At 44.5% G+C, this 13691-nt stretch overlaps 1 protein-coding gene across 2 annotated transcripts in view; it reads right to left on the bottom strand.

The window, feature by feature from the left end:
* The window catches only part of STRIP2 (striatin interacting protein 2), a 55527-nt gene extending 42591 nt beyond the window's left edge, over positions 1–12936 (bottom strand). For both annotated transcript variants that reach the window (XR_001177621.2, XM_004741769.3), the window contains exons 1-4: positions 12739–12936; positions 4420–4489; positions 1566–1640; positions 417–551 (exon numbers count right to left, since the gene is read on the bottom strand). Coding sequence is in view for 1 of the 2 variants with exons in the window: in XM_004741769.3 (XP_004741826.2) it covers positions 417–551; positions 1566–1640; positions 4420–4489; positions 12739–12867 (409 nt within the window). In the remaining variant the exon portion in view is untranslated. The remainder of the gene's footprint in view (positions 1–416; positions 552–1565; positions 1641–4419; positions 4490–12738) is intronic.
* Positions 12937–13691: the final 755 nt, after the last annotated feature.

Below are 13691 nucleotides of genomic sequence, written 5' to 3'. Positions count from 1 at the left end.
AGAAATAATGCAGAGGGTTCATGTGTGAATATGCGGCACTCCATTACCTCCACTCAGTGGAGGTTAGAGCCATAGCTGAAGAAAGTAAGCCTCCGTTCTCAGCTGGTGGTACACTAACTCTAGCCACACTGACTCTCTTACTAAATCTCCACATATATTTATAGCCCACAAGCAGGAAAAAAGAACTTTATAAGAAATCTTGCCATGCCTGGTAAGATAAAGGCCAGTTCCAAGGGATCCAGAATAGTACCCACCACCATCTCCTTAACTTCCTTATAAGCATCAGGTTACTCCTAGCACTTGACAAGATCTGGGAGCAGGACCTTGCTTTCTTAGCATGGCTTGCCTCATCCTAGTCCTGATAACATTTCTCCCTAGTTTTCACCTATCTCAAGTTGGCAAAGGTGGCCACTTGCCTTGGGCCAGGTACAGAACAGCCCGGGCCACCTTCAGTCGCCGTTCCCTACTGACCACCTCCAGTCGGTCCAGGAGTCCCATCACATAGGCCTTCTGGGCATCTTCTTCCAATTCCAGCCACTCCTTGCCCTGCACTGGGGAAAGAAGGCCATACAGATCCAGTGTCAGCTTTTGCCTCTCCTTCCTAGAAAGGCTCCTGATAACATATCCACCTCTGATCCCAGCCCCCAACAAATTCTTCTCTTCAAAAGATTTCCTTATTTAGCTGAGAAAGAATAAGAGATTGGAAAAGTAAAGAAACCCCAAAGTTCTGGCTAAACGCACTCTGCAGTCCATCTTTCTTCATATCCCCTTTATTCTCCACACAAAGCCTACCTATTCTGTCCTATCTCTCTGCCTTTTCAAGGAGTTCCCTCTCTCCCTATATATCCAATTCCTATTCATCATTACAGGTCCAATACTAAATTACCTCTTTCCCACTAATGCTCCAGCCAGAAGATCTCTCTCCCAAGATACTCCTCCCCTCCAAAGCCCCCAAGATACCTTTTACTTGTTTTCTGATACTTACCACTTTCCTTTTGTCCTCAGTTAGTTTTGTGATGTACACACTTACCCTCTGCCACTGGACTATAATCTCTTTGAAGATTCTGCAAATTCACTTTCACCCCTGACTCCTGCATCTTGCACAAAACAGTACTCACCACACATCTCCTGAGTTGCAAACTGAATTCACTGACCAAGTTAGGAAATGGAGGTCTGAGACAATCAGTGTAGACACATGAAATTATTATTAGATGCTATTAGGAGTGAGGCAGAGTTGGAGGCAGGGATTGAATGTTAAAGTTAAGGACTACTTTAGGCACAGAGTTCAACCAGGCAGTGGGGCACCAGCCCAGTCCCCATCCCTCTGCTCTCTGTGCCTCTTCTATCAGTGAAACCGACCGAGCTCAGGCTTCTCCTGCTCCCATTCCATGGCCTCTCCAATTGAGATAAAGGAAATGTCCCATATGCAAGAAGGGATAGAGAAATGGTAGTGGAGAGGATGAAGAAGAATCATACTTTGTTCTGGGCGTTTTCTAGATCAGGCTGGGATATCATGGGGGGTGGGGAAGAAAAGCAGGTCTCTATGAAAAAGAATCTGGGATCACCTTGAGTCTTGAAATCTTCTTCAAAGCACCTCCTGTTAGTGGTGAATTCCAGGTTTTCAGTGTAGCTATATAATTCTGTGTTAGGAAAGATAGGACAGAGTCACAAACATTCAGCAGACCCTTATAGAAGGGGCCTGGGGTGGAGAGGGTGGCATGAAAGGGCTAACGCTTCCAACACATTCCTGTGTCCAATTCAATCCAGTGCCAGCCTCCTCCCTTTCGGAGCAGTTAAAAATAGCCACTTGTGTCCCTGGGTGATTAAACCATCAAACCTGTCCTCCTCCTGCCAGCTGGCTGCTACAGCAGAGAAGGCAGTCTTCAACACTTGGTGAGGGCCAGGGAGGGTTGGAGCAGAGAGGATTTACTGTCATCACTCCTGTTTCTTAGGGCTGCAACCCCTTCTGCTTGTCAACCCAGATTGAGTCTAACCTGTCTCTAGGGAGGAGAGGCGCAATGTCTGAAATTTAGAGGCAAGATGCTTGTGTTATTCAAGGAACCAGAGTAAAGGCTGGAGAGTATGTGTTTTATGGCCCTTTGGGATTGAAGCCAGTTCATTCTCTCCCTGCTGAATTTCCTCAAAGGGTATAGAAGTTTAGGTTCCTGGCCATGACCACACAGGTAGAGACAGCATCAAACCACATAGAAGCAGCTGTTGATGTCAAAGGGCTGCTTATGCCCAAGAAAATCTAACTTTCTTAACAATAACCTCTGAATAAAAAATGCAGAGAGTTTATGAGAAATAAAAATGTCCTTTCCTACACACACTCCAGAACATTATACCAGGAAGTACCTTCATCTTACAGAGGATGAAGAATTAAAGTTGAGAAGTCAATAGGTGACAGAACAGATTTCCTCAAAACTCTGTTCCCTGAGACCCTTGCTGGAAATTTAACTAGGTCACAGATAATTCACAAAGAGAAATTCACTTATGTTCCAGCCAGCTGTCTAATGGTTGAGAAACACCTTGTCTGGGAGCCAGGGCTTTTGAGTCCTGAGTTCCAGAATCCTGGATTGACCAGAAGCAAATCCATCTCTGATTCTGATACTTTTCATGCTCAGTGGATAGTGTGCATATATGGTTTTTAAGAGCACAGCATAAATCCAGTCAGGAAAGGGAACAAGGCTATTAGGTACTAAACTTCTTGTTTTCACTTTCAAATTTTAGATCACGAGCTTCCAGAGACAGATAAATATAGAATACATAAAATACCTATGTATCTTCTACCCAGATTAAGCAAATATTTACACTTGTTATATTTACTTCAGACATCTAAAGTCCCCTCTCCCTCCCCAGTCTATCTTATTCCCTTCTCTAGTGTTAACCATTTTAATGAAATCGGTGTGTATCCTTCACATGCCTGTTTTTGTACTTCTACAGCATATTTATATATCTGTAAACAACATGAAGTTGACTTTGAAAGTTTTTATCCAAACAGGATATTATATATTTCTCTTGAAATAATTCTTAGTATGTCTTTCAATGGTTTTTTTTACATGACTGAAATGACCACATCCATTTACTTAACCGACACTGTTCTCAGTCAAGTGTACAACTAGACTTCTCAGAAATACCTTTCAGGTTTGTGTGTTTAAGCAGTTTTTTGGATGCATTCATAAATTGTCACCATTTCTTTCACTCTCAATACTGTTTTTAACATTTACTGATACTGGAACATATTGATATAGATCAATTATTCTAATGGTTATGTGATAGCCTACTATATTGATACGCTACAGTTTATCCATTCCCCTACGTGGTTTTAAATTTTTCACAATGGCCACAATAAACATCTTTATACATGTTTTCTTGGGCCCAAATGCTCTTTAAAGTGTAAAACTAGAATCACTGGGTTATAATATGGATGCATCTTCAACTTTGTTAGATATGACCAAATTGCTTTCCAATTTTGTACTCTGCTCCCTCATGCCAAACAATGTATAAAAGTACTTATTTCGCTGCACCCTCACCAACTTCAGGCTTTTAAGCTTTGCGATCTGATGAGTGTGAAATAATATATCGTTATTTTAATTTTCTTTTCCTCACTAATGTAGTTGAATATCTTTTCATACATTGATTGATAATATGGTTTTCTATTCTCTGAATTCCTGTTCATATTCTTTGACAATTTATTGGGTTGCTCATCTCTCTCTCTTCTCTCTCTACACACACATATTTACACATACATGTATACATATATGAAATACATTTATATTATTAGGAATTCTAATCCTTTGTTGGTTATTAAACTCAGCTCTGTCTTTCTGTCACTCATCACAAATTTATTCCCTGTGCTTATTCACAAGAACTTCCTTAAAAGTCCTTGTCGCTTTTCTCTGAAAAAGCATGTCTCAAAGTGTCACTTCCATGTGACAGAATATTTAACTTTCACACCATCTCCACCCAAAGCTCATTTATTAATAACTGGCATTCATAGCACGTGTAACATGGAGGCTCTTGATGTGAGGAGATCACACTTAACTCAAGCTACAATCCAGACAAAGATAGAGAGGGAGAGGATGGCAGAAAGAAGGGGGCATTCATGTAGAGATATGAGTGAATTTGGGAAAAGAAACAGGAGGAATGGGGAAAAGGTGGAGAGAAAACAGATTTGAGAGTGTACCAAAAGAGAATAAAGAAGGATGCGCAGAAAAGGGTGATAGACTAAAAGTGGAGAATACTGTTTCCAAAGGAGAATTCACGGAAAGAAATGTAAAAGCAAACAGATATTTACTGCTGGAGGTTGGACAGAAGAAGGAATGTGGAGAACAGACAAGCTGCCAGGGGAGATCACAGACCCCTGCCTTCTCCTCCTGGCTATCCTCCCACTCTCCACAGACCATCTCTACCTCATACCTGACAACTCTGCTGCGTGCCCATCTGCATCTCCATACTCAAATTCCAGAGTGGGACAGTCCACAGAGCCCTGTAATAGAGAAGTCTTTGCAGTAACTTGGGAAAAGGGTTGAAAAAGGAGATTATACTCTCATTTAATCATCTGCTTCTCTCAGAGGCCAAGTTTAGATCGAGGAGGCAGCTAGGAGAGTCCCCTCTGGGCCTTTAATAAAAAGAGGTACCACGGGCGCCTGGGTGGCTCAGTGGGTTAAGCCGCTGCCTTCGGCTCAGGTCATGATCTCAGGGTCCTGGGATCGAGTCCCGCATCGGGCTCTCTGCTCGGCAGGGAGCCTGCTTCCTCCTCTCTCTCTCTCTGCCTGCCTCTCTGCCTACTTGTGATCTCTCTCTGTCAAATAAATAAATAAAATCTTAAAAAAAAAAAAAAAAGAGGTACCTTCCTCCTAGCCAACATCTGAGGCTCAGTTCAGGGCAGGGCTGAAGGTTCTTATATAAAATCAGAAACTCTGAGTAAAGGGTTAGGATTGTGAATAGATATGAAAGCTACGCAATCTGTGCCTTTGTCTGACCTACATAAACACGGACCAGAAGAGCATGTAGCTGATTTTTAGAACAATGAGATGAACTAAAACAAAAGAGGTATTTTTCAGCTTAGACTTAAAGCTTAAGAGCTGATTTCAGCTATGTCATTAACCCACTGTATGATTTTGGGCAAATCTCATTTTTTGGATCATAGTTCTTCATTTATATAAAAAAAGCCCCTCAGCTCTAGTGTTCCAAAACTTTAGGATTGTCAGATAGGTATTATTTCAACTCCAACTTATTTTAAAACTAGATTTCCTATGATGTTGTATGTATAAATTTATAATTTTTTTAAAAAAGATTTTATTTATTTGTCAGAGAAAGAGAGAGAGCACAAGCAGAGAGAACAGCAGGCAGAGGGAGAAGCAGGCTCCCCACTGAGCAAGAAACCTGATGTGGGACTCCATCCCAGGACCCTGGGATCATGACCCGAGCCGAAGGCAAACGCTTAACCAACTGAGCCACCCAGGCATCCCTAAATTTATAATCTTATATAAAAATATTTTAATGTGACCCCACCCCCCAAACTTCTTTAAGTATTTTGGAGTTATTTCTTACCAGTACATATTAGTATGTATAAATTTAAAAATTTTTGAATCTCAGTCATCTCATATTGAGATCTTAAGCAAGTCACTTAACCTCTCTGTGCCTCAGTGTGGTATAAAAAATGTATTTGGGGGCACCTGGGTGGCTCAGTGGGTTAAAGCCTCTGCCTTCTGCTCAGGTCATGATCCCAGGGTCCTGGGATAGATCCCACATCAGGCTCTCTGCTCAGCAGGGAGCCTGCTTCCCCCCCCCCCTGCCTGCCTCTCTGCCTACTTGTGATCTCTGTCTGCCAAATAAATAAATAAAATCTTAAAAAAAAAAATGTATTTGGTCTTTGAATGCTGTTCCAAGCACAGAGCTCCCAAGATCTCTGGAATTTCCTGATAAGCGTAATTCATAAGCCCCAGTCAACGATACTTGAATTTATGCTAACAAGGTGACTCCTGGTGAGCCTTTAAAAATTTCAGGGCTGGGGGCACCTAGGTGGCTCAGTGGTTAAGCCTTTGCCTTTGGCTCAAGTCATGATCTCAGGGTCCTAGGATCGAGCTCCGCATTGGGCTCCCTGCTCAGCAGGGAGCCTGCTTCCCCCCCCCCTCTCTACCTGCCTCTCTATTTGTGATCTCTGTAAAATAAATAAATAAAATCTTAAAAAAATTTTTTTTTCAGGGTTGGCCCCAATCCCAGAGAGAGAAGGAGGCTGAAGATTGAGTTCAACCAGTGGCCAATGGTTTAATCAACCATGTCTAGGTAATGAAACTCCACAAAAGCCCTAAAACAATGAGGTCTGGGTACACCAAAGTGATAGGAGGGTGAAACCTAGAGCGCATGGAAGCTCTGTACCATCCCATCCCCATCCTTCTCCTTTGTCTTTCATCATTTGGCTATTCTTTTTCTTTTTTTTAAATATTTTATTTGTTTATTTGACAGACAGAGATTACAAGTAGGCAGAGAGGCAGGCAGAGAAGAGGGGGGAAGCAGACTTCCCGCTGAGCAGAGAGCCCGATGTAAGGCTTGATCTAAGGACTCTCAGATCACGACCTGAGCTGAAGGCAGAGGCTTACCTCACTGAGCCACCCAGGCACCCCATCATTTGGGTATTCTTGAGTTGTATTCTTTATAATAAAATTGTTATCATAAGCAGAACAGTTTTTTAAATTCTGTGAGTCACTGTAGCAAATTATGGAACCTGGAGATGGTGGGGTTAGGTGTGGGAGTGGTCACAGAACCTCTGAATTTACAGTTGGCCAGGTTGAAGTGCATATAGTCTTGGGGCCCCAGGTCTGGCTGGCATCTGAAGTGGGGACAGTCTTGTGAGACTGAGCTCTTAACTTATGGGGTCTATGCTAACTACAGTCAGTGTCAGAACTGAATTGGTGTCAGGGAATTATTGGAAAATGAAGTGCTCAGTTTTCTTATCTGTAAAATGAAGATAATTCATAGTCATTATAAGGACTAGATGAGTTAATACAGAAAAAGCATTTAGCACACTACCCAGCACTTGATAGCATTATGTAGATGGTTACAATACTTTGTTGTTGTTTTTTTTTTTTTAGATTTTATTTACTTATTTGAGAGAGAGAGCTGGAGCAGAGGGGAGGGATGGAGGGAGAGGGAGTAGAGTCCTTGCTGAGCAGGGAAGCCAATGTGAGACCCATCCCAGGGTCCTGGGATTATGATCTGAGCTGAAGGCAGACATTTAACTGACTGAACCACCCAGGCGCCCCGTTATATTACTTTGAATTTTACTTACTGTACTTACAGGGGTTTTTTGTTTTGTTTTGTTTTTTTAAGACTTTATTTATTTATTTGTCAGAGAGAGAAAGAGAGAGAGAGAGAGCCCACAAACAGGCAGAGTGGCAGGCAGAGGCAGAGGGAGAAGCAGACTCCCTGCCCAGCAAGGAGCCCGATGTGGGACTCGATCCGAGGACCCTGGGATCATGACCTGAGCCAAAGGCAGAGGCTTAACCCACTGAGCCTCCCAGGCATCCCTGTGCTTACAGTTTTAACATTGTATTATAAAGACATTTTTCTCCCATTATTATGACTATCATTTTATTTTATTTTATTTATTTATTTGAGAGAGAGAGAGACAGAGAGAGCATGAGAAGGGAGAAGATCAGAGGGAGAAGCAGACTCCCAGTGGAGCAGGGAACCCAATGCGGAACTCGAACCCAGGACTCTGGGATCATGACCTGAGCCGAAGGCAGTCGCCCAACCAACTGAGCCACCCAGGCACCCCATGACTATCATTTTAAACAGCTAATTGTACAACTGGTTTGCTTAACCAGTTCTCTATTATTGAACATTTAAGTTGTTTTTAATTTTTTGTATTATATGCATGAAGCTGTAATACACTTATAATTTTTTCATATTTAGGAACTTTCCCAAGGATAGATTCTTTTTTTTTCAACTGAGGATAGATTCTTGCAAAGGAAATGAATGCATCAAACCTTATGAATACTTGTCTGGTTCTTTGTATATGACAAGTTTTTTTCCAAAACCATTTTATCAATTTACACTGCCATAAATGCAAATCATATTTAAATCCACTATAGCAAAGATTTCCAAATACTTCTGGGTTACAGAGACACCCCCCGCCCCCAGCCAAAAAAAAGGTGGAGAGTGGGAATTACATTAGGTAGTTTTGATAAGTAGAGACTTAAAAACCTTTTTAAAATACATATTTCAAAAAAGGATAGTTTAATACTCCCAAAATAAGGACACAATATTAGAATAAAAGAGTCACTAACAGTATGCTTTTTTAAAGTTTTTTTGGCTGTAAATAAGAATAAATAAACTTTACATCAATGTTCTAACACACATACACACACACACACACACACACACACACACACTGGAACAGAAGTTAAACAAAATAGTATCACTATCACTACATGTGAATGGAGATATTTTCTATTATTCTATTTCTTTAAAAAAATGTTGGTGTCAACTCATAGATTACCCCTACAGTTTGAAAAACACCATTTTAAATTGCATACATCCTGCAGCAGGGCCAAGAGCCAGCATCCCAGTGACAAGATGTCACATGTTCCCTGCTATGATGTGACCAGAAGGATAGACACCTTTGTGATCTTCTACCTGAAAGCCCAGAATCTCACCTTACATCAGACAGACCGTGAATGAGGCTCCTGAGAAATTCACACAGCCCACAGCAGGCTCAAAATAACTGAGGCCTGAGAAGTACCCCCAAGGGACACAACCTTACATCAGTCAAAGGACCAATTTTGCTCCCATGGTTTGGACAAAGGTACTGTGGAAACCTGAGTGACTGGCATCAGGGGAAACTGAGCAAGGGGTAGAAGAGCCCTCTGTACCATTTCTGCAACATCTTTGTAAACCTAAAATCACTCCTAAGTAAAAAGTTTAGTAAAAAAAAATATTGCATAATCCTTTCTTTCTTTCTTTCTTTCTTTCTTTTTTTAAAGATTTTTATTTATTTATTTGACAGAGAGAAATCACAAGTAGATGGAGAGGCAGGCTGAAAGAGAGAGAGGAAGAAGCAGGCTCCCTGCCCAGCAGAGAGCCTGATGTGGGACTCGATCCCGGGACCCTGGGATCATGACCCGAGCCGAAGGCAGCGGCTTAACCCACTGAGCCACCCAGGCGCCCCCCTTTATTTATTTATTAAGTAACTAAGTTACTAAAGTAACTTTATTAAGTATTAAGTGAACTAATGACCCAGAGATCAAGTGTTGCATGCTCTACCAACTGAGCCAGCCAGGCACCCCAAACTGCATATATCCTTTAAATTTATTATACTGAACTACATTTTATGAAAAACTCACTTCCATGCCCTGAATTTTCCTCATTTTGCCACAAACTAGTAAAACTTTGTCAAGGACTCTGAGAACAAATTAAACAGAGGGATCTGGCTAACAAGGCCTGAGGTGAATCATTTTGTTAAGAATCTTCATATTAAGGGGTGTTTGGGAGGCTCAGGTGGTTAAACCACCAACTCATGATTTCGGCGCAGGTCATGATCTCAGGGTCCTGGGATCCAGTCCCATGTGGAGCCCTGCGTCAGGCTCTGCACTCAGTGGGAAGTCGGCTTGTGGATTTTCTCTCTCCTTCCCTCTCTGCCCATCTCCCTCTGCCTCTGCCACTCGTTTGTGCTCACCCGCGTGTGCTTGTTCTCTCCCTCTCTGCGTCTCCCTCTCTCAAAAATAAATAGATAAATCTTTTTTAAAAATTCTTATTAAGCAAATAATTATTCTCTAGCTTCCTGTTTTCCTAGGGATGTTCATACACTAAGCCATTTGGAGAGGGTAGGTGAGCTAGTGGCCCCTACAAACACAGTGATGGATGAGGGGGCTCTCTTCAATTGTGCTAACAGTAATTCTCTTCCAGTAATCCTTTAGAAGCACTAAAGAAGGGAGAAAAGACAAAAACAAAACCATCTCCTCTGAGGACTGTCTTCCACAGGAAAGCAAAAGGAGGGAAGGAAGGAAAGGCAGATAGTCATCTAAGTCTGGCACCTGAGTGTTGTGGTGATAGAGAATGTACTGATAGGTAAAAAGCAGCTTTCCTGCTGCAGTGGAAGGTGGAGGAAAGCTAATCTTTTCAGCCAGCCTTTTGGCAGGCAACAAGCCCAGATGGAGAGGATCACTGCAGTTGTCCATTTCCAAGCATAAAAAGTGCAGCTGCAGACAACCAGGAGGTAAAACTGTGGGGCAGGTGGGAAGCTCTGAGTCTCTGGATACTGAACTCACTGGTAAAAGGAAAGTACTATCAGAGCCCTTTTCCTGAAGGAAGACTTGATAGGCAGGGAAAAGGCCTCCTACTTCAGTTTTGTTTTTGTTTTTGTTTTTTTTTTTTACGATTTTATTTATTCTTTTGAGAGAGAAAGAGAGAGAGAGAGAGAAAGACAGCACAAGCAAGGGGAGAGGCTAAGGGAGAGGGAGAAGCAGGTTCCCTGCTGAGCTGGGAGACAGCATGGGGCTGGATCCCAGGACCTGAGATCACAATCTGAGCGGAAGGCAGCCTCTCAACCATCTGAGCCACCCAGGCACTCCTCCTATTTCAGTTTTAATTCTCCCAAAGAACATATCATTCTGAAACCAATTACTTACTTGCATATTGTCTTGTCTCTCCACTCTGACTAGAATCTTTGCTCCACAGAGCAAAGACCTTGTCTTGTTCACCACTGTATTCCTAACACCTAAACACCTAAAAGTGCTTGGCATGTAGGAAGGGTTCAGTAAATTTTTTTTTAAAAGATTTTATTTATTTATTTGACAGAGAGAAGAGGATCACAAGGAGGCAGAAAGGCAGGCAGAGAGAAAGGAAGAAGCGGGCTCCCTGGTAAGCAGAGCCCTGATGCAGGGCTCAATCCCAGGACCCTGAGACCATGACCTGAGCCAAAGGCAGAGGCTTAATTAACCCACTGAGCCACCCAGGCACCTCAGTGATTTTTGAATCAATGAATGACCCACCCTCTCCCCCAAAATACATTTAAGAAAGAACAATATCTCTATGGGGTAATGAGGTACAGTGTGCCTTAAAAGGCCAGATTCAGAGGTGCTCAGGTTGAGCATCCAATTCTTGGGTTCCTCTCCAGGGATCATCTCATGTGTTATGGGATAGATCCCTGCATGGGGCTCCATGCTCAGCAGGGAGTCTGCTTGAGGATTCTCTCTCTCTGAAATAAATAAATGAATCTTTAATAAATACATAAAATACAATTTTTAAAAAGGCCAGGTTCACAGTGATGCAGGGAGGGAGATGATGTGGATAGAACCCTGAACTAGCTAGCAAGACAGTAAGGCTGAGCTCTGCCTCTGAAAGGTGGTGTGACTTAGGGTCAGTCTTTTCATCTCCTCCACTTCTCTTTTTTAGAAAATGGAATGGATTCCTACTTGACTGTATCAAAATGGGAAACATATATGAAATCCCTTTGGAAACTGTAATATACTATTCAAATGGTAAACCACTGCTGGGACAAGCAAGACCTGGCTTCTAGTGCCAGCTCTGGACCTATGAGCTACTATGTACTGACCAATTACGGGTCTTGTGCCTGAACTGAATTAAACATCTGACATTCAGTTATCTCATTTGGCTTTATCACAACCTTCTGAGGTAGATAGTATTAACCTCATTTTACAGATGAAGAAAATGGAGCTCAGAGAGGTTTGGCAATTTGCCAAAAGCCACACAGAATAAATGATAGGGCTAGGATTCAAAACTGGGTCTGATTGATCCCAAAGCCTGGTGCTCCTGGCCACTATGCCAGATGTATGTTCCTGGGTGAGTTACTTTTGTCTCTTACTTCTGTAAAACAAGGGGCTAAACCAGATGATCTCTACAGACCCTTCCACATCTGACATTTTGTGGTCTATTCTTTGTGTGTGAGTGTGTGTGTGTGTGTGTGTGTGTGTGTGATCTATTATTCTCCTGGTCCCCACTCATATCCAAACTGGCTAGATGAAGGGGGCAGGGGACTAATAATTCATTTCTTTCATCTTCCTAGTTAGCATTTTTTTTTCTTCCAGAAGAAGTGACCCAAACATTCATATTCCTATCTGTGGGTTTGTATCCTGGACAGTTCCATCCAGTCCCTCTTGTACAGCCCCTGCCTGAATCCTGTCTCGTTAACTCTTCCTTGTAGGGGTCCTGATGTCCGTGGAAGGCACTCCCTAAAGAGCCTGCCAACACTCGTGGGACGGCAGAGCGCAGAAGTCACTGGGCACATCTGGATCGGCTCGCTAGCCCGGGACTGGAGGGGTGTGTGGGGCGACTCGCCCACACGCCCGCCCTCTCCTCTGCGGCGCAGCTCTGCGCCCCCATCCCTCGGGGCCCCCATCTCTTCGCTCCCGTTTCCTCTGTAAATCTAAAACACGAATCCCCACTTCAAGGGGCTGCAGAGATTAAGTGAGATACGTATTTGAGAAGTACTAGTATGCTCGCTATCGCGCTCCATCTTCGCGCCCCCGGGGGAGAGTCCAGAGGACTAAGAAGCCCCCGACCCGGCAGGAGACCGGCAGAGAGAGAAAGATCAGGGGCTGCAGAGCCCGAAGTCCAGGCTGCGGAGGACCCCGCAGGTGCCCACCCCGAGGGGTCGCCCCTAGAGCACTGGGGGCTCCGGAAGGGGAGGGGGACCCGGCCGAATCACCTCAGCCACCGCTTCCCGCCCGCGGGCGTCTCCCGGCCCCAGCTGAAGCTCTACGGGTTCCTCACCTCCGACTCCCGCCGCTGGCTTCTGAACGCTTCCCGGCCCTTGGGTGCCGCTTGCTTCCCTTTGCCGCCGCCGTTGCCGTTGCTATTGGCAGACGAGCTCCCGGCCCCGGGTGCCACGGGGTCCTCCATGCGGCCCTTGTCAGCGTCTCCTCTCAGCCTCTCCGCGCTCTCTGCCCGGGGCGACCCCGCCGCCGCGCGCCGGGAGCCAGGCCCCGCCCCCTCCACAGCTATTGGCCGCGGTCGCGCCCCGCAGCCCCGCCCCGCAGCGCAATTGGTTGTTCGACGGCTCCAAGCGGGACTTGGAAGAGGTGGGGGGGCTCATTCACGGGATTTCGCCCCCCTCCTTTTTTTTTTTTTTAAGTCCTGCGGAGTTGCTGGTAGCTTTAGGCTCAGGGGTAGGGTCCCCGCTCCACCTCCCGAATTCTGGGCCTTGAGTTCTGTCAGGTTATCTTTTTGCTTTTCATTCAGCACTCATCGCCTCCCAAATAGCGACCTTTTTGGGGAGATCTAGTCTCCGCCTCCTGCTCCACTGCAGTCTCCCTTTCCCTATTACCACGGACCTCTCTCCCGGCTCCCGCATTACGCCCCAAGTCCGGTGTCAGCTGCAGGGGAGGCATGGCACTGCTCGGTGGCCAGGGACACCGCAGGAAACCAGGGACCCGCTCTCTCTCTCAGATTTCTCGAGAATTAGCCCGCCCAGAGCGAGGGCTTGGCTGGGAGATGGTGGGTTGAGGGGTGGGGTGAGGCTTCACTGAAATTGCTGGACCCCTTCAGAGCTGCTCCTGGTCATCTGTCTTCCTCTTCTGAAGTGGGGCACCTTCCTCAGGTGTTAGCTGCGGAGAAATGTTGAATGGAAAGCAAGCTCCCACCTGCTCCCCAGTCCTTTCCTTCGTTTCTCTAAGATCCTTCCTAAGGGCTCCATACAAAGGAGGCTGTGTCGTCTGCCGCTCTGA

This window comes from Mustela putorius, unplaced genomic scaffold (genome assembly GCF_011764305.1).
Source record: "Mustela putorius furo isolate JIRA1106 unplaced genomic scaffold, ASM1176430v1.1 tig00003845_pilon_pilon_pilon, whole genome shotgun sequence".
NCBI lineage: Eukaryota > Metazoa > Chordata > Mammalia > Carnivora > Mustelidae > Mustela > Mustela putorius.
Note: the sequence above shows the minus strand (reverse complement) of the source record. Positions and strands in the feature narration are given on the sequence as shown.